The 19,764-nt window shown below is 42.3% G+C and overlaps 3 protein-coding genes across 9 annotated transcripts in view; 1 reads left to right on the top strand and 2 right to left on the bottom strand.

The window, feature by feature from the left end:
- The window catches only part of rps6ka3b (ribosomal protein S6 kinase, polypeptide 3b), a 31,075-nt gene extending 29,653 nt beyond the window's left edge, over nucleotides 1-1,422 (bottom strand). The window contains exon 1 of the mRNA XM_035619864.2: nucleotides 935-1,422. Within this exon, the coding sequence (XP_035475757.2) occupies nucleotides 935-997 (63 nt within the window). The 5' untranslated portion in view covers nucleotides 998-1,422. The remainder of the gene's footprint in view (nucleotides 1-934) is intronic.
- Nucleotides 1,423-2,515: 1,093 nt separating this feature from the next.
- pdha1b (pyruvate dehydrogenase E1 subunit alpha 1b) lies at nucleotides 2,516-10,889 on the bottom strand. 7 transcript variants are annotated; one of them, XM_047329794.1, is made up of 13 exons: nucleotides 10,737-10,889; nucleotides 9,364-9,384; nucleotides 8,423-8,587; nucleotides 7,448-7,513; nucleotides 7,119-7,292; nucleotides 6,852-6,978; nucleotides 6,667-6,758; nucleotides 6,426-6,518; nucleotides 6,136-6,291; nucleotides 5,467-5,538; nucleotides 4,342-4,409; nucleotides 3,899-4,007; nucleotides 2,516-3,556 (listed from the first exon to the last, which is right to left on the bottom strand). In XM_047329794.1, exons 1-13 carry the CDS (start codon nucleotides 10,794-10,796, stop codon nucleotides 3,392-3,394), a joined length of 1,368 nt encoding a protein of 455 aa, XP_047185750.1. In that variant the 5' UTR covers nucleotides 10,797-10,889; the 3' UTR covers nucleotides 2,516-3,391. The 7 variants fall into 7 exon arrangements, with proteins under 7 accessions (XP_047185750.1, XP_035474989.2, XP_047185751.1 ...); XM_035619096.2 differs by having other exon boundaries at nucleotides 8,486-8,587; XM_047329795.1 differs by lacking the exon at nucleotides 9,364-9,384.
- Nucleotides 10,890-12,008: 1,119 nt separating this feature from the next.
- On the top strand, nucleotides 12,009-17,682 carry eif1axb (eukaryotic translation initiation factor 1A X-linked b). The gene is made up of 7 exons (XM_035619097.2): nucleotides 12,009-12,177; nucleotides 13,151-13,234; nucleotides 14,148-14,251; nucleotides 14,413-14,463; nucleotides 15,694-15,775; nucleotides 15,965-16,056; nucleotides 16,957-17,682. Exons 1-7 carry the CDS (start codon nucleotides 12,162-12,164, stop codon nucleotides 16,960-16,962), a joined length of 435 nt encoding a protein of 144 aa, XP_035474990.1. The 5' UTR covers nucleotides 12,009-12,161; the 3' UTR covers nucleotides 16,963-17,682.
- Nucleotides 17,683-19,764: the final 2,082 nt, after the last annotated feature.

Genomic DNA, 19,764 nt, shown 5'->3' with positions numbered 1-19,764 from the left:
ACGGTATTTTTTAAAAAGGTATGGACGTGTGTGACATCATTCTAATCCTCTGTGTGTGTGTGTGTGTGTGTGTGTGTGTATGGAGCAGCAGCATATTTCATAAGTTTCCAGGGGCGTTATGATGAATTTGTGTCTCTACGATGAAACACCACTCTGACACCTGAGAGACTTTACGACCCGCCGCTGCTGTCAATCATGACCTCATCTCACCGTCACACAACTGTTCTGATTCATTTTCAACATCTTCAGCACTTCACCGTACCGGCGACAGTCCTACAGAGACGTGGAGCTGAAAATCATCCAATATGATGTTTTTACCAACTCCAATGTCACATTTTTGTACTTTTTTGACATTTTTCAACCTCGTGATTTATCAGTGTAAACGTGGATTTGACAGATTTCAGCACACGTGTGCTCATTCACAGTGACATCTGTGTTTCCTTACTTCAACTCATTTGTGACCTTATGACACTTTAATGTGCATTTTAAATCATATTCCGTGTCCCTGCCGGAGCGTTAAGAGCTGTTCCTGTTGCCCAATCTGATTTTCACAAACGGTAAAGTCACATTTTTGTCCTATTTCATCTTCCCCCTCGTGATGTGTCACTGTATCGTGTGGCTCTGACATGGATCCCAGCACGTGTGTGGCACTTTACAGTATTTCTTGTACTAACTTTATGTTTATGTGTTGTTGTTTTTATGAAACTTTTCAGGAGTGTTTGAAACCCCCTGCAGGAGCTTTGTGATTGGCTGCAGCTTGACACAGTGATCTGATAAAGACCATGATGTGTTTTTAACTGTGTTGTTGTTTTTTTCTGAGTACTGTGTTTTGCCTGATTTCTCTCGGCTACGTGAACGCAGCCCGAGTGAGAGCCGAGGCAGTCGCAGTGTGTGTGTCCCCGCGGTGCGTTCGCGGCGCCTGGGAGCGTCTCACCTCTGCTGCCGTCCCGCCCAGCGGCATCTTCTGCCAGGGGTCTGCCAACTGAGCCAGAGGCATCTTTCCCTCCTGCTGCTCCCCCGACTCTGATCTACTTCTCTCTTCTTCTTCTTCCTCTTTTTATTCCTCTTTCTGCTCCGGTTCGTCGTCCCCTCCCTCGCCGGATACTTTCAGTCCAAACTCTCTTTCTTCTTCTTCTTCTTCTTGTTGTATTAAAAACAACCTCCGTCTCTTCGCGTCCTGCGGCTGGAACCGAACCGCCTCCACCGGAGATCACCGACCTACCAACCGACCGACCAACCGACCGACCGAGTGGAGCCGAGCGAGCGCGGTCTGATTCCGGATCTGCTGAGGCGCTCAGACCGCCTCTTCCTCCGGAGGGACAAATCTGAAGAAACGCAGCGAGGAGGAGGAGGAGGAAGATGATTGACTCAACACACGCAGTTATCTCTCTCTCTATCTATCCGCCCCCCCCTCTCTCTCGCTCTCTCTCTCTCTCTCTCTCTATCTATCCGCCCCCCCCTCTCTCTCGCTCTCTCTCTCTCTCTCTCTCTCTCTCTCTCTATCTATCCGCTCCCCCCTCTCTCTCGCTCTCTCTCTCTCTCTCTCTCTATCTATCCGCCCCCCCCCTCTCTCTCGCTCTCTCTCTCTCTCTATCTATCCGCCCCCCCCTCTCTCTCGCTCTCTCTCTCTCTTTCTCTCTCTCTCTCTTTCTCTCTCTCTCTCTCTCTCTCTCTCTCTCTCTCTCTCTCTCTCTCTCTCACTTCCGCCCTCTCCCAATATGGCGGCCGGTGTCGGCTTACCTGTCCGTCAGACCGCTGCGTCACGCCTGCGTCACGGCAGGGGGCGGTCCTTCGTAGGTGACAGGAAGTAAACTTTGTTCTCAAACTTTTTGCCTTAAATTCTCCCATTTCTGTCGGAATTTATGATATTTTTTCCACATCATCCACTAGATTAAATGATTTTGGCAACGTCTGACATCATGCAAATTTGAATGTACAGATTGGAAACCTGTGTTTTTCTTGTAGACAACCATGAAAACAAAACGTGAACAAAAAGTGATGCAAAACAACCTCAAAGCTGCAAGAATTTACCACAAAATGACACAACGACCACCAAGAGGCTCAACAGAACAACTAACCTCAAAGAGATGTCAATCCACCAAAGAGCAGCAAGAATTTACTTCTAAAAGACACAAAATTACCAGACACAAACATCATCTGAAAAAAATACAAACATCATTTGAAAAAGATACAAACATCATTTAAAAAAGACAAACATTATCTCAAAGACACAAACGTTACCACAAAGACACAGACTCTACACAAGAGACAAACATTATCTCAAAAAGACGGCAGCGACACCTGGTGGTAGACGGACGACAACACAAGTCCAGTTTGGTCAAAAGTATTGCTCCATTACCAAATGTTTTTATTATTAATAATGCCTCATATTTCAGCTGTATCTGGATGTCCAACTACAAAACAAATCATATCCAGACTTAATAATTAGAAGTTCGCATTTACAATAAACCACTGATTATATATTTTATTGTTTAAACAGACACCAGAAGCAGAAATATGTCAGATGTATTTACATTTTTATTTTACTGTCAAGTCGTTCAGTTCAACATACACGTTCATGAAGTAAAGCTTTGCATCCGCTACAAGTTCACGGTCAGTTACGGTAAAAACTTGAGGGAACATAAAGTTTCCAGATGCTTCTTCTCCGTACAGTAGGAAGAGACTGAATCTTTTCAAATCTTTTAACCCAACAACTAGATTTTTATATTTCTGTACTGCATGTGAAAGTGATTCTAGGTTTTTCCAAGTTCTTTTCAGTGTCGTGTAGCTGGATGGAAAAAGAGAAGCAGTTGGTTAATGTTCAGAGTTTCAGGTCAGTAGTCTCCCGCTCTGGATGAAAGAATCAGCTGATGTTTAAAATATTTTAGTTTTACAACAAAATATACTGTAGGCCTGACAAATACTTTTAATACACAGACATCTTTAAACTCCAGGCTCATCGTGTCCTGGAGATATTTAAAAACGGAAAGTTTGATGAGTGAGTGTCTCAGACAAACTTGTAGCTGAACATTTAAAATCATGGGAGGAAAAATGTAAGAGACACGACACAGACCGAACAAGGTTTAAAATGTGAACGTTAACCTTTTTTGCGTATAATAATAATACAGCTCCTACAGAAACTAAAAACATTTTTTTGAAAGTACACAGTGCAGTCAGAAGAAGCAACATCTCGTTGCCAGGTCCAAACGTCTCTGGCTCAACAGAATAAAAACATACAGACGAAATAAATAAATATTTTCTATATAAATCTACGAATAAATAACATGGACAGGTTTCAGGTTAAAGGTGCGGAATGCTGAGACCGAAGGTCGAGGGGGGCGGAGCCGCTGGGTGACCGCTCAAGCACCGAAGGGTTCAAAGGTCAGAAGGTCTAGCTGAGGGACTGGAGCTTGGCCCAGGGGTTGGTCCCACGGACCTCCAGCGGTGGACTGCTCTTGAAGATGTGGTTGCACAGCTCGTCGAGCGGCGGCTCCGGGTCTGATGTGGCGAACTGAGCCGCGTCCTCCACCTCCTTACGGATGGCGATGTCGATCACCTGACGGGGGAGAGAGATTAAGATACGTTTGAATGAATTTGAATATTGTCCCATCAAGGAAAAGTAGGAGGACGAGATGTAATTGTGTCGACCGTCTGTGATTTGGTTTAAAACTGAAGATGTCGCCGTGAATTTCTAATTTATTAAAAGGGGTTAACCCTTTTAATAAATTAGAAATTCACGGCAAAAACCTCGAAAGAGCAGATTGTCGTCACAGTTACTGATATTTCTCTGAAAAATTCCAAATGGTTTTTGAGTTCTGCTCCAGAAAAGAAAAGTGATTCCAGACAAACTGACGGACGACAGCGACCAGGAGGGACTCTCTCTCTCTCCTTCACTCACCTTGAACTCCTCGGCGGACGCCATGTTGTTGGCGAGCATGCGCTCCTTCAGCAGGGAGATGGGGTCGCTCTTGCTGCGAACCTCCTGGATCTCCTCGCGAGTGCGGTAACTGCAGGAGGAGGAGGAGATGTGACCTGTTAACCAACTTTATCCTTTTTATACGTGGAAAAAGGCAAATTAATGACGAAGTCAACTGAAGAGACATTTAAACAAAAAAAAAGAAACAGCTTCTGAGAGTTTGGGATGTTTTATTTCACAAAAAGGCCGGTCGTCCTGAGATAAAACCGTTCTCAACTTGCATCACTGAGGTACAATATGAAAATATACATTTATTATCTCTACACTTGAAGTTGAACCAGGGAATGAAATTAAACTGCAGAAACGAATCCCGGGGTAAAGAAGAAAATGTAACAGAGGTCACCGTGTTGAATAATAAAACTCACCTGACGCCGGGGTCACTCATGCTGTGTCCATGGTAACGGTAGGTCTGCAGCTCCATTATAATGGGACCCTTAAAAAAAAAAAAAAAATTGTCAGGAGTCGATGCCCATCACAGCCAGACGGTCGACCGTGCTCCGGACTAATCTGAATAATCATATCGAGAGTCTGATGTAGACAAGCGACGAGTCTATCAGACAGAGTTAGCTCCGGAAATTAAAACGTTGCGTTAAAAGATTGAAGACGTGAGCGATGATGACAAGAGGAAACGAGAGAGGGGACGTTAAGAGCCAAGTGTGGACATGAAAAGGTCAGTGGGAGAAATGAATAATCATAATAAACAATAAAGTGATGAAAGGATATTATTATACAAATAGGGACGGAGCTGAGATGAGGAGTTTTTAAACTTTCGCTGGTCGGAGGACATCGTTCTAAAATGTCAAACTTTCTGGCCACTTACAGGTTGATAATCTTAATCTGGGGTTCAACTTGAACACGTTCATATGCTATGATGTTCAAAACAGGAATTATTCGTCTCAGTGCAGAGGTTACGGTCGAATTGTCAAATTTGCTTAGGAAGTTTCCTAAATCCTGAAAGTTGCATCAGCACCATGACAAGAGCTGTTCAGATTCTCTAAATGCTTAGGAAAAGGTGCTTCAATGCTTCCTATCCTATTTCCTTTAGCTCCTGTACATGAGAGTTTCTTATGTGAAAGGAAAAATAGACACCACACAATGTGTAGTTTCACCACGACAGACACATACACAACTTCCACTGTCACATGACCACGTAGTTTAGTGTCAGTGGAGTTGGATTCTTCTTTTCCCAAGTCCTATGAACCCTCCTTGACACCTTTCCTTGACCTTGTGATGTTTTCCACTGAGGTCAAGGAACAGTAGAGATGATGAGAAGATGATAGGAAGGAGAATCCGTATCCACCTTGCCCCCCCCCGGTTTCTTTACTCAGAAGTTTCCTGATCAGCTGCGGTAATAATGACGTCGGTTCTGTCGTCACAGTTTGAACCACGATAGCCGGGCGCGTCACCAGCTACTTGGCCACGTAGATGCCTTATGGAAGAAACTACAGGAATGCAAAGGAGGAACTTCAGGATTCCTTTTTCAACCTCACCTTTCCAGACCTGCAGTGATCTGCAGCGAACTTGGCGGCCTCGCGGACACACAGCACATCCATCCCGTCCACCTGCGAGACCACAAGTGGAGGGAAAGACATCATGGTCACAAGATACACAAGAAGAAGTGGAACGGGGAAAATGCATTTAAAAATAAATAAATAAATCGTGTGGCCATTTAGTTTCAAATCAAAACAAGTGGCCTTTCAGTGGAGCAGTTGGTCACAGCGTTTAGTTTTATCGAGTGAAACAAATGGATTTTCCTAAAGAACATCCGAGTGTAGATGAAGCCAATTTATTCCCCCCAAATAATAAACCAAGTGATCCTTATCGTGATTCAGAGTAAGTCATAACACGGTGTACTGCGCGACTCGAACTGCGGCTCTCGAGGCCTCGTCCAGCTTCTCTCCTGAGGAAGCGTGCGTGTGTGCGCGCGTGTGTGCAGTATCATACATGAGCGTCAGGCGGCTGGATGACCGCTCACACCTGTAACTGCCAGGACGGACCGGAGGCCTCGTCCTGTTGTAGTCTAGGTCCGTGCGGGCGCCGCTGCAGCGTACGGTCCGACTGACACGCTGCAGCCGCCGCCCAGAGACCCCCAACGTTTAACATGCTTGTTATCATTATTATTCAGAGCGTCTCAGCGCCACGTGTGTGTGTTTGCTCACTCTGATCCCAGGTATGTAGTCTCCTCTTTTGTAGTAGTCTGTGCAGGCAGCCGCCCGCTCCACCGACGTGCCCATGCCGTACTTGTTGTTCTCGCAGATGAAGATACACGGCAGCTTCCACAAGGCAGCCATGTTGTACGACTCAAAGATCTGACCCTGAGAGGAAACGGGAGAGTTAGTACTGCTCAGTCTTAATATTAATTCATATATTTAGAGGCTCCCTTTACATAATTCGATAAATAAAACATTTGTTTGTGAATTTACGCTCTCGTCATCTCTGGTCCTCTCACCTGATTGGCTGCTCCATCTCCGTAGAGCGTGACACAGATCTGATTGTTTCCTTGGTACCGGCAGGCCAGAGCGATGCCTGCTCCCAAAGGCACCTGGGTAATTTCACAGAAGAGACATTTAGAAGAAAAAAAAAATAAAAAATTGTTCATTATGTTGAGATTCATGGAAGTCAAGAAAGAACAGGCTTGTTTTACTGACAGAACCAGTCGATAACGAGACGTTACTTCTTTGTGCGTCTACCTGTGCTCCAACGATGCCATTGCCTCCGTAGAAATGTGGCGCGTACATGTGCATGGAACCCCCTTTGCCTTTGGCCACGCCCCCTTTACGACCTGAGGAGGTGCGGAGAAGAAGAAGAAGGTGAAAGGAAGGAACCGTAGAACCACTTCAGGACGTGGAAATGGAGTGTAACCCCACCCCCTCACCCGTGAGCTCGGCCAGGATCTCTTTGACGGACACGCCGCGGGTGTACGTGTATGCGTGGGCGCGGTACGCCGTGATCAGATGGTCGGAGGGGGTGATGGCTGCCTCGATGCCGACGGCACATGCTTCCTGTGGGAGGAGACCAGTTTTATAACGGGCATGATGTGGAGCATCTCTTTATACTTCCATTCATAAATAACAACAGAGCGACGAGGGAGCAAAACCCGAGCACACGAATCATCGACCTTGGTTCGACTCCGTGTTCGTACCTGTCCGTCGTACAGGTGACAGAAGCCTCGGATGATCTTCTGTTTGTACAGCTGGTCGGCTTTGAGCTCCATGCGTCTCACCGTCTGCATGGTGCGGTAATACTGCAGACCCTGATCCCGGGTCAGCTCCGCCCTCAGCGGAGGCCCCTCCTCTAGACGGTGAAGGTCGCATCTCTACTGACAACGACAGTGAGGAGAGAAAAAGTAATCACTTTGTATTTTAAAGGTACAAGTACAAACGCTTTGAAAGAAAAAGAACAGAAGTCAGACCAGATTGTCTTACCCACAATTCATTTAAGAAACTTGTTTGTTTGTCTGTTTCAACGCACCTTAATGTCAAATGTCGCCTGAGTGGTCAAGTCCGCGTAGGAGCGTGAGACCATGACTCTGGCACCCTGATGGACAAGAGGAGACAAGACAGTTATTCAAGAGCAATAAAAAATAATTAATAATAATCGCTGCAGCATTCAAGTGTTCCACACCGACGGCGTGAAGCCCGCAGCCACTGCCTCAGGGTCAGTGGGTGTAGAGAGGGTGAGGGGTGGATTCTTGGCTGGTTCAAACTGGACCGGACCAGAACAACAACGGTGACGTGTGCAGCAGGTCAGTAACAGGGGAGGATTTTAACGAACTGGGTTTCTGATAGTGTCTATACAGTGCGAGTTAAGAGTTTTGAGGTAATATCTGATCAGGGGAAGTTTTACAGGCCTGGGCAATATTTACACATTAGTTTATTACTGTTCATTTCCTGTCATCTATTAAAATCTCGATCGTTTCAACAAATTTAGAGCGCAAAGACGTTTGTCTTAAGTGTTCAATAACCGTTGCCAAATTCTGATAGTCGATTCATCATTCAAGTCATTTATCAATCAAAAAAGTCCAAACATTCCAATTACAGCCTCTGACTTTGTAGCTCTTTGTAAACTAAATATTTTTTCTTGATGTTGCCTTGAGCTGGTATGGTTTTTTTAAAACTTTGTTTTTTTTAATGATAGATTGAAACAAATATTTAATTTTTTAAAGACAGATTTGGGTTAGAAATTGTTACTCATGCAAAACTTTAGTTTAAAGTCCTGGCTCTGCAGTTAAATCTGTGAAATGTAAATATGAATGATTAATAGAAAGTATCATCATCAGTTAGTGAATTAATATTCAAGGACCAAGAACGGCACGAAGACCAAGTCACCAAGAAGTAGAAAGATCAGTGTCAATAAAAGTTACTTTAAGGGGTTAATTTCCTTTAGTTCCCCCTCAGCCCCGTTAGTGATCAGGCAGACGTGGAGGATGCCGGTCGTGGTTCTTAATGGTGCGTCTAGCGCGTCGCTCTGGCAGCTAACTAACTCTGCGTCATGCGCTCTAGTACTGACTGGTGGCGGCGGTGGTGGTTTAGGTGGCTGCCGCTGGGTCTTTGCCAAGTCGGGCGCCTCTGGCGAAGTTACACTGACGTACGCTGACAGGTCGATCAGCAACTGGGGGGGAAACACAGGAGCCAACCAATCAGAGCACGACCACGGAGAGCGCAGGAGCTCTACAGAGAGTCTACGGGTCGAGGAGCCGACCTCGGGTGTGGAAATACAACAGGAGAAGCAGCAGCTACGTGGAGAACAGACAGACATCACAGATGGGAGGAAAAAAGACCAAAAGAAACATGGAGACTGGCATCGGCACAACAGTGCTTGCACTTCAGGGCCGGTACCGCATTTTAAAACGTCTACCCTCGGTCTGAGGTTTGAATCTGATTACTTGATTTACTTGAATTAAAAAGACATTTGTCACCATTTTTTAAACACAGATCATATCTAATGAGAACACCTTAAAGGAAAACTGCATCGCAAACTACTTTTCCCAATTCTGATAAATCAAGATTTTGTTGTTCTATTATATTTTGGCACATGTTGACTGTAAACGCGTGTCTGGCCTTTTCTCCTCAGCAGGTGACAGGATTTTAACCACGTTACCAGATAGTGACAGGTGACGACATGAATAAAATTCACTATGTAGAGAAAAAGAAAATGTTTTCAAATGAAAGCCAGAGACTATAAATGATCATCTGAGCGATGCAGATGGACACATTGCACACTGGGTAAGAGGAGAAAAATGTTTGGTTGTTTGACAATGTAATTTGTAGGGATTTCTTTCAGCCGGATCAAATTGTCCCCGTTTTGAGAAGCACTTTAGAGAAGCTCCCAGGGAAGGAGGAAGCGTAGGTACAGACGAAACATCAGGAGTGTGGCGAGCTGCTTACCTCGGACACTGATTGGGCTCCCTAGGGTTCAGGTGAGGAGGGGGGAGGGAGGGGGAGGAGAGGAAGGAGAGAAGCGTTGTGAGAGTCTGTAACGAGAATGAACAAACAGGGAAGTGGAAGCGGGAGGGGGAAGGAGCGGCAGCTTGTTCCAACAGGCACGTCGTTGGGAAATATCGCCATAAACTAATCCTAACGAAAACACTTAGCAAACATAAGTTTCTCGTGTTTATGATTCCTAACTTGTATGATGGATTATTTGCTGGTGCCTGTGGAAACGCTGCCGTCACCAGACAGAACATGCTGCTGCCAGTGATATAACTTTTAACTTCATGTATATTAAACGTAGAGCATATGGATCATGCAACTGGTGTGTTTTTTATTTATTTATTCAAACCAATATCTGCTATTAATCTGCTAACCATGCAGCGATAAGACGATTATTTTTTAGTTTTTACCACTTATTTTCCTTAAGAAAAAAAAGTATGTTCTACATGAATCTGTTTCACACATTTACAGCTACTCTGTTAACTAGACTCCGACAGATATGGATCTTTTGGGGTCCGGTGACCGCATGCATGCATGCATATATATATATATATATATATATATATATATATATGTCAATGATTCCTCAGTTGTTGTTATCAAACCTTCGCGACAAAGGAATCGAGGCCTGATGTTTTAGTCTCACCACAAACTTTTTAATAAATATAAAGAAAGGGCAAATTCAACAAAGTACATAGCACAGAAATAGACGCAAGTAAATAACTAACTTATTTTACATTAAAATAAAAATATACATGTCTGCTTAAGGTTAATATCGGCAGATATTGTCGGCGGACCGTCATATCGGACGATATTGTCGGCGGACCGTCATATCGGACGATATTATCGGCGGACCGTCATATCGGACGGGCTCTGGTGTTAAACTACACGTGTTTTTAAAACAGATATTGAGGGATATCGATCACACCAGTGCAGCAGCTTGTTGCTGCTCGAGGGAGAAGAAGCACCACAACCACAGACGCATGTAGGACTACAGACAGAAGAGTAACTGACGTGACCGCCTCCACGTTCCCACACCTTTAACAGAACCCCGCGTGTGAACCGCGTTTTAACCGTCAGACCAGTTCAATGCAACATGCGTGCTCACACATGCTACATCTGTCCACAGACACATTTCAAACGTTTAAACTTCAGACTGAGAGTTAATTAAACCAGCCAGGAAAGATGCTAACGTGCTAACGTTAGCATGCTCACAAGGTCAGCACCGGGCCCGACGTTTCCAGGCTAAACTGGCGGTTAGTTAGCATCGGACCAGCTCCGGTCCAGAAACCTCCTCCCCGCTCGACGTCAACCCCTGGACCACTCACCACATTCCTGCCAGTGATCCGACAAAGGGCGTTGGAGATGATGGTTAACATGTTTTTCATGCTACTGGGCGACGACCGGACTCGGAGGCGGATTAAATTAGCGGATGAAGCTAGCTGCTTAAATAGTGTGTTTGGTGGTCCGTCGGAGAAATGAGCCCGGCGAGATCCGGCCTGAGGCCGAGCATTGGTTCCGCGGGGAGGAGAGGACACTCACTCCCCCAAATTGAATGAAATGATGTATAATTGTTTAATCCTAATGGCCAAACAGTTTATCCACAGAAAGAGAATTAAAAGGTTGTTAACCTTCACTCTAAATTTTCAAATATGATATGTTTAATTAAAAAAATAACTTGAAATCAAAACAAAATCAAAATGATTGTTTATTAAAACGTGCACTTTTGAATTCCTGATTAAAACTCTATTTTATTGAATTACTTGATGGTGTATACGTTATTTAATTTAATTTATAACTAACTAATAGCTTTACAGTCACAATGAATTGGAAATAAGCCCCAGTGGCTCCGCTGAGGCTTGACTGAAAAAAACTAAAACTGAGCAAAGAAGACTCTGTTTTTCCTTCAATGTAATTATTCAAAAATAGTTTTTTATATCTGAGAGAACAGCTGAGCAGCATTGTCAACATTGACATTTATTTATTCCTTCCGTGGCTCCCTGACAACCTAGACTTAAAATCTGCCTGACTTTGGCTTTTACAAATAAGTTCCGGAAATATCTCCATAAACTAATCCTAACGAAAACACTTATCAAACATGATAAGTGTCCCGTGTCTATGATTCATAACTCGTGTGTGATAGATTATTTGTAGGTGCCCGTGGAAACGCTGCCGTCACCAGACAGAACAGTCTGTTGCCAGTGATATGACTTTTAACTTTATGTATATTAGACATAGAGAATATGGATCATGCAACTGGTGTTTTTTTAAATTTATTTATTATTTATTCCAACCAATATCTGCTATTAATCTGTTGCCCGACTGGCATGCCAATGTCTCGTTACAAACACATGCAGTAATAAAACGATTATTTTATTTCATCATGTTTTCACACTTATTTTTCTATTTTGTTTCAAAATCTGGAGAGATTTTATTTTCTCTCCTTCATTGATTGAGACTTTTGAACAAAAGTCAAAGAGTTAGAATCCCGATTATAAGAATGTTATTAATAAGAATTTGATCCGAAGCTGCCTTTTGTCTCTGTTAACAATCTCATGTTTCAATAAAGCAACGGCATTTTGAATGTCTCATCGGACGCATGCGCAGACCGGTCCGGGTGAATTAGCGTCGGGCTAGCTCGAGCACAGGATCCTTCTCAGTTCTGCCTCGTTTCAGTTTTCTTCGTTATCGTTTAAACACTGTGTCGTTTCCTGCCGAGCGGGATTTAACGTGAAGCCGAGCGTGAAGAGAATATGCCCAAAAATAAAGGTAAGAAAAAACCCACCGCGACGTTGTTTTGTTGTAATTGTGTCGAAAGCGCCCGCCGCGGGGACACACGCAGTGAAAACGTGACACCGAGCGGCTAACGGCTAGTTAGCACCGCGGCTAGGAAGCCCTGCTCCCCCGGGAGTCGTTACCGGTTTTACCGCGTCTTGACGCCGACGGGACAAAGACCCGGGTTCACCCCCGGGGCAGTGACGGACTCAGTGCGGGTCAAACTAAATAAAAGTCCCAACACGTTTCTGTGTCCTCGTCGGTGTCGTTCCCGCTGCTAGCTGACGCAGCTAGTTAGCCGCTAGTTAAACCCCACCCCGGTCCCGGCCTGTGACGGTATATTAATCCGTCAAGTGAACCCCAGATATCGCCAGTTAAACGTGGTCCGGGTCGTTTTAACGGAGGCGGGGACTGTTTCATTTGAGCGTCCAACGGAGGTGACGTCTGTCGGACGTCGCATGAATTAGCAAGATGAGTGATTCACAGATCCCTCGGTAGTTTCTCCCGGTCAAACAGGTGGAACGTACCGGTAACAGGCCCCGGTCATATGTGATGGGCATGTCAGATTAATCCTTCAGGGCTGCAACTCACGATTATTGTCACGATTATGAATCGGTCGATTATTTCCTCGATTAATCGATTAGTTGCTTCTGTCTATGAAATGGTGAAAAGTGTCGGGAAAACACTCGCAACATGATGTTTTGTTTCGTCCACACACCAAAGATCTTCAGTTCACTGTCACAGAGGAGCAAAGAAACCAGGACATATTCACATATGTTCTGGTTTCTGAAATCAGGATTTTGACTTATTTTTTCATAAAAACGACTTGAATCGATTATCAAAAAAGTTGCAGATTCATTTATCTGCGGTTACTAATTGGTCGATTACTAATCGCTTAGCAGTTGCAGCTCCAGCATCTTATCAACACACGATTGACCGGAGCATCCTTTGTCTTGTGTTCACACAGGTAAGGGAGGAAAGAATCGGCGACGTGGAAAGAACGAGAATGAGTCGGAGAAGAGGGAGCTGGTGTTCAAAGAGGACGGACAGGGTGAGTAGTACCGGACCTGTCGGTCCACATCCGGGGGAAGAAGAAGAAGAAGAGTCACACCGGAGACGGTTGACTATAAAGATCCCGTCACTTCTGACCGAGTGACACTAGGGGTCAAATCTCAGGTCACAGATTTCTGTACTCTGGGTTTGTTTATACCATAACTTAAGAGGACAAATGGCTTTTTTATCGTCACAATATTTTCAAAGGCAAACAAAATATCTATTCTAATACCAGTATAATAATAATAATGATGTTGATTCAACTCTTCCTCTTTCTGTTCTTCTCTTTTTTGTGTGTTCAACTATAATAGTAGAACTTTCCTGTTCAAAATCCAGTTCTACTGAGGCCACTTCTCTTCTGTTTGCCTCTTTTTGACTCTACGTTTCTGTCATAAATTGTTTCAACGACTGTTGACGCACTGAGTAAATACACAACGACCTTTGCACCAGTTCATTTTAGCTTATTGTATGTATAATATTATATGTCATCAACATCCAGCAATAATTCCTCCTCTTGATATTAGAAGCAGAGCCGATATGAAATATTTTATTGTACAGAATATCAATGTAGGGAAAAGATGCTATGTGAAATAAATAATGTTTATTTTCTTTATTCTAAAGTTCTAAATAGGTTATTTATTTCAGCTAAATTGGGGAACTTTGACTATAAACACACATTTATTATCATCCAGTTTTCTTTCATAATTTTTTTGTGTTTTAATCACCCACGAATCCAAAACTAGCCAAAAAAGGTGGTTAAGAGAAAGACACGATGATCGGCAGAACTGAAAAAATCTGCGGCCAAATATGACCGACGCTGCACAACCGTCCCGATCTTATTTCGCCGAGCGAACCGAAAAAGATTATTATGGTCTTGAATCAACCGTCCTCTGCTCTGCCGTGCGTTTCAGAATATGCTCAGGTGATTAAGATGTTGGGGAACGGGCGTCTGGAGGCCATGTGCTTCGACGGCACCAAGCGGCTTTGCCACATCAGAGGAAAACTCCGGAAAAAGGTAGGAACGTCCTCCCGTCCAATCATCTCACCTCCCCCCCCACACCACATGGGAAACCCCCCCTGACGTAATGCTGAATCAGCATGGACTCAATTGTGTGTGTATGTGTGTTGCTGTTTGACACAAGGCGTAATCTCTTGCTTTGTTTTGTTACGCACAAGGTTTGGATTAACACGTCGGACATCATCCTGGTCGGACTGAGAGATTACCAGGTGTGTTACTCTGTCCTGACCCCATGCTTCAGTGGACAATGAGATAAAATGTCTTTCTGACGGTGTATCGATGCGTTGAAACGTCTGAAGCTCAACATCTGCCTCGACAAAAAAGCCCCTGACAAAGGAACAGAGGAACATCCGGAGTTTTACAAACGCCCTGTCGTCACGGGACTAATGTATAAGATGTTAAGGAAGTTCAGTCAGACAATTTCTGTCTGCTGCTGATCGGAACAAGGTTATTAACACCTTCGTTTCCCCCTGTCTTCATTATTATAGGAATATCGTCTGCTGTTGGTACTAGGTTTTTAACCGTTACCTGCATGAATTGAAAAGGCTTACAAATAATTAATTTTACTTTTTAATAAAAGGCCCAATAGGATATTAAATAGGTTTAAACTTCATTTACAAAGGTTTTACATATTTATCTTCCTCCCTTTACGTGTGTAAAGTTACTTACAGAATGTTTTTGCATTTGATTTTAGCAAAACAATTGTCCGGGACTTTCTGTTGGCCATCAAAATATATATTTTTTAATTGATCCATACATTTGTCCATTTGCTGCTAGTCGTCTGGGTCAAGTCTAGTGATTAATTATATTATTTTCTCTTAATTTCACTTCTGTCCTGCTGAGATCTCACGTTCCTAAATCACGGGGTGGTCATGGCCTTTAAACCACCGTTCACCTCTGTATTTTCTTTGACACGTCCGATGGAAGAAACCCTCGTTGAATTGTCTCTTAATTTAGTTGCATGATTTTATAGCCGTGTTTTAAAATTATATACTCATGTTATGTTGTTTTGCTTTTCATTGTTAAGTCGTGGTGCATCAAAGGCTTAAGAAGCAACTGATTTCCTTATGTAAAATAAAAAAAGGCCTAAGAACATATTAACAGGACATTTAAAAAAGGTCCCATTCAACGTAATGTTATATGTATAATGTTGTATATGAGTTTAGGAAAATGTGTGTAGAAATTCCACGGTACCAGGCCTTACAAATCATACGTGGACCCTACATACACGAGTGAATCACTGTAAATATTGTATTTGTTGATACATTTTTGTTCTAAAAGTATCGGCACACTTGTCTGGGCATCAGTCGTTTTGTACTAACAAGGTGGAAAGATACAGGTCAAACCAGGATCTTCACCAGACCAGGCTTTTACCATAGAACTTTTCTCTGTTGGTCGTCTCCTCGCTCTCTCGTCTCTAACCGTGACTTGTGTTTCAGGACAACAAAGCAGACGTCATCCTCAAGTACAATGCAGAAGAGGCTCGCAGTTTGAAAGCCTACGGGGAGCTGCCGGAGCACGGTGAGGTCACAGGACAGTGTAGTTACTGTCTTCAGACAGCAGGGGTCCTCGTGTTCCCCCTCACCTTTAATTACAACATGCTGCCATCGCATCATCGTCATTGATACAGTGGAAACATTATTGTTTTCTGATTCACGAACGTCCAGTTGTTCTTTAAAGTTTTAACGCCTCGGTTTTTCCTTCTCGCAGCTAAAATCAACGACACAGACACGTTCGGGCCCGGAGACGACGACGAGATCCAGTTTGATGACATTGGCGACGATGATGAGGACATTGACGATGTGAGTCCCCTTTTTCATTTTCATGATTTTTTTTTTCATAACATTTGCCAACGTGGCAACAAAGTATTTGTTATACTAGTATTTATAGTATATAAATACATAGTATATAGTAGTATATATACTAGTATTTCTTTCCTTACTATGATCCAAAACTATCCAAGATGTTTAGTTTTTTTTATCCCAAGTCATCAAATATTAAATATCTGAAACAATCAGTAATACAAACCAAAATAAATTAGTCAAACTTTAAAAAAAAATTAAAATCAGTTGGATTTTTTATCTGAACATTGATTCACTGTCAGATTTTCTTCGTATTCTAAGACAAAAGAAAATACTGTTTCACTTCATGTCCATTTTTAGCAACAAAGATGATGATAAACTTGATTTGTTTTGTACATTTCATAAAAGAAATACAGCTTGTAAGTGCTTTACAGTGGAGGAATAGGGGTGATTCATCTGGATATAGATATTAACCTAAGAAACTTAAGATGGAAATTAAAACCACGAAACAATAATAAAAAGATGAAAACAGATTTCAGTCAGTGAGGGGAAAGGATCTCCTCTCAAACAATCATTTCATAATTTATTCAATTCTTTTGACTAATTATGTAATTTCTAAGAGGAATAAGTCAAATACTGTACCATTTCTTTGACTAACATGATAATAAATTGAATATGTTTTCGTGTAGAACTGATGTTTGGGTAAAATATTTAAACTTCTGGGAATATTTTCTGACACTTTATAGACAAAACAATTACAACGTGTTTAGCACATTGATCAGTAATAAATAATTTGTTGCCTCCGGTGATCGTGTCCAGTAATTTTCCTTTAAAGCACAAAATGACAACAGATTAAAAATGCAGAACATACGTTGATATAATTATTTCTTTTCTCTCCAGCTCTAGAGACCTGCTGCTGGAAGGAGGAGGTGGGATTTTACTAGAGATGCTCCACTTGGGATATTTTCAGCCGAAACAACACCGCACGAATATGAATAACAATAATAATACTTTCTATTAAGATCAGCCTCTATACGCCAATCCAATAATGTTTATAAATATACACATACAGTATGTTTCAGTTTACTCCAGGTCGTTTACCATCGGCAGACCGAAACTTTGGTGTTTAAAAGAACCTTTTCACACAAGAAGAAGAACACGACGACGACATCTTTACTTTTCAGTTTATCGTTAACATGAATGAAAATGAGACGCTGCTTCTTTGTAAGACTGTCTCACTCATCACCCGTGGCAACCAGAGGGTGGTGGCCTGGTGACCGACGGTGACGCAGACAGACTCCGAGTGTACAGGCTGATCACCAGCATCACATTTATGGTGAATATCTGGAGCATTACTAGATTTTTTTATTTTATTTTTTGCCTTCTGCCTCGAACGTCAACAAAAACGGCAAGTTCGCCGTCTCATTCACGTAGAAGTAGTAGTTCTTTTTTTTTTCCTCCCATGTAGTCCAAACACTCGCCTCCACCTGCCAATACTATGACTGCAAAAAAAATATCTCGCACCATCTTTTTAACAAAAAAAATGTATTTATATTGATTTCACGCCATGTGGAATTTAGCAAGTACAGAATCTCTGGATTCGCCAAATAAAAAAAGATAGAAGTATTTTTGTGTTTTTCTTTCCTTGGGGCAGTCTGTATCATTGTAGTTGATTAGACACGTTCATAAAGTCCACAGGAAGGTATTATCAAGTCATAATCAAGTTGTTTTTTTCCTCCATGTTTTCAACATGATATTCCACTGACAAAGTGTTAGTCTTTTTTTTTGTGATTATTTTTGATTTTACTGCGGCCAAATGAAGGCGATCCCTTATAAAAAAAAAAGAAAAAATCAATTGTATTTTTCTGTTTCCCTTATTCATGTTTCTGTCCGTCTGTCCGTCTTTGTTCTGTTCTGAACTCTCGGCTGCTCCGCGACTTCAACACTCTCGTCAGACCAGCGGTTCCCAAACGTCCCCACAGATCCACACCAGTAAAACCTCGCAGCAGTGCCGACTGTCTCACTTTGTCTCGCAACCTCTATAAAAATTGAAATAACTGATTATATATATATATACAGTATATTATATGTATTTTACTTCCCCCTCTCTAGAAACGTCCCATGTTATCGAGGGGGGATCCAGCACCTCCGTTTGGGAACCACTGCTCTCGACCACATGGGGCCTGTTGCTGTTGTTGCTGTAACTCTGAATTTAAAAAAAAAAAAAAAAATTGTACTATGATGTTTGAAGGCTGGGTTTCCAATAAAGATCTTAACTCCACTGATACTGGAGAAAGTGGTTTTTAGGCGCCTGAGGCACGACGGTTGGCTAAGTGCAGCCGAAAGGGGGAGGAGCTCCGGGGTTGAAACCCAACTCGTGCTGGAAACATCCAGGGCCACGGGGTGTCGACACGACCCCACGACCGAGCCCCGAGAGGGAGCAGACGAGAGAGTAAGAGCTGCTGATGTAGAGCCCTGAGTACTCTGAGCTGACGGGTGGGTTTTTCAAATAGTGTGATTTTTGACTTCAATCCCTTTTCTATTTTAAGATAGATCACTTGATGTCTAGGTTTTATACCGTTTTTTATTTTTTATTCTCCCCATACAAACAAAACCTTCAAAGTTTTTGAAGATCTGCTACAGCTCTTACCAAAACATGTAAACATGTTTCACAAATTTTTTGATATACTGTATATACAACTTTTTTTAAATGTTGAACGTATTGGTCTCTGGGGCTATGCATCTTCTGCTGAGGAATTTCTTAAAATACATTAGCTACGTTTTTGTTTGTTTTTTTCAGTTATTAGGCTTTTGTTTTTTTCTCGGCAATGTGAAGGATTTTAATAACTTCATGTACACAACACAAAGTTTTTTTAGAAGTATCCTGATGGAATTACTTCACCTTGTAGAGACAACTTCACTACATGTAGAAGTGTTTTTTCTTCCTCTGGTACAATTTTTCCATAAATCTCTGGGGGGGAAAAATAAATATATATACATGTACATATATAATGGGCTATATATATATATAATCTATCTTGCCTATAAGAATTTGACCGCATTTGAAGAACAAAGCTTCTCAACAATGTAAATTAGATTTGTGTATAATGCAGTCTGAGGATTGTTACCAAAAATTCATGATTATTGAATTTTTTTTGTGGAAAATGTGTTTTCCGTCCTAATAAACCTGCACGTAGAACACTGTAAATCATAAAGATTCAGATTTTCTCCACTCTGATTCATGCAAAACGATCAGCCGAGCACTCGCTCTACCTATCCCCCACACAGTCGGGAGAAATTAGGCAAATTCTTTCATTTTGCTTCTATGTATCTCATAATTCCAAGTAAGAGGTCAAAATTTAATGTTGACCGGAACTAATGTGGTTTAATTTAATGATTTATTCGTGTTGGATGCAATGGACTCTTCATTTTCTTTTTCTTCTTAAGTATTGCTATGGTTCTTATTTAAATATATCATCCTGGCATTTCTTACAAAACAAAAACACTGTGCACATGATTGTTTTTGTTTTTTAATATTGGTTTATTTCCAGTGCAGTGTTGTAGTTATTTATAGAGCTGCCATCCGTCATGACTCAGTGGACCTGCATCGTGTGTGAGCAGACTGAAAACAGCACTGACCCATATTTGACGACAGCAGCAGCAGTTTGATGTGACCGTGACGTAACGCTGCCTCTGGGGCGACACGTG

The sequence above is a fragment of the Scophthalmus maximus genome, chromosome 21 (assembly GCF_022379125.1).
Source record: "Scophthalmus maximus strain ysfricsl-2021 chromosome 21, ASM2237912v1, whole genome shotgun sequence".
Taxonomy (NCBI): Eukaryota; Metazoa; Chordata; class Actinopteri; order Pleuronectiformes; family Scophthalmidae; genus Scophthalmus; species Scophthalmus maximus.
This window is presented reverse-complemented; position numbering and strand designations above follow the sequence as displayed.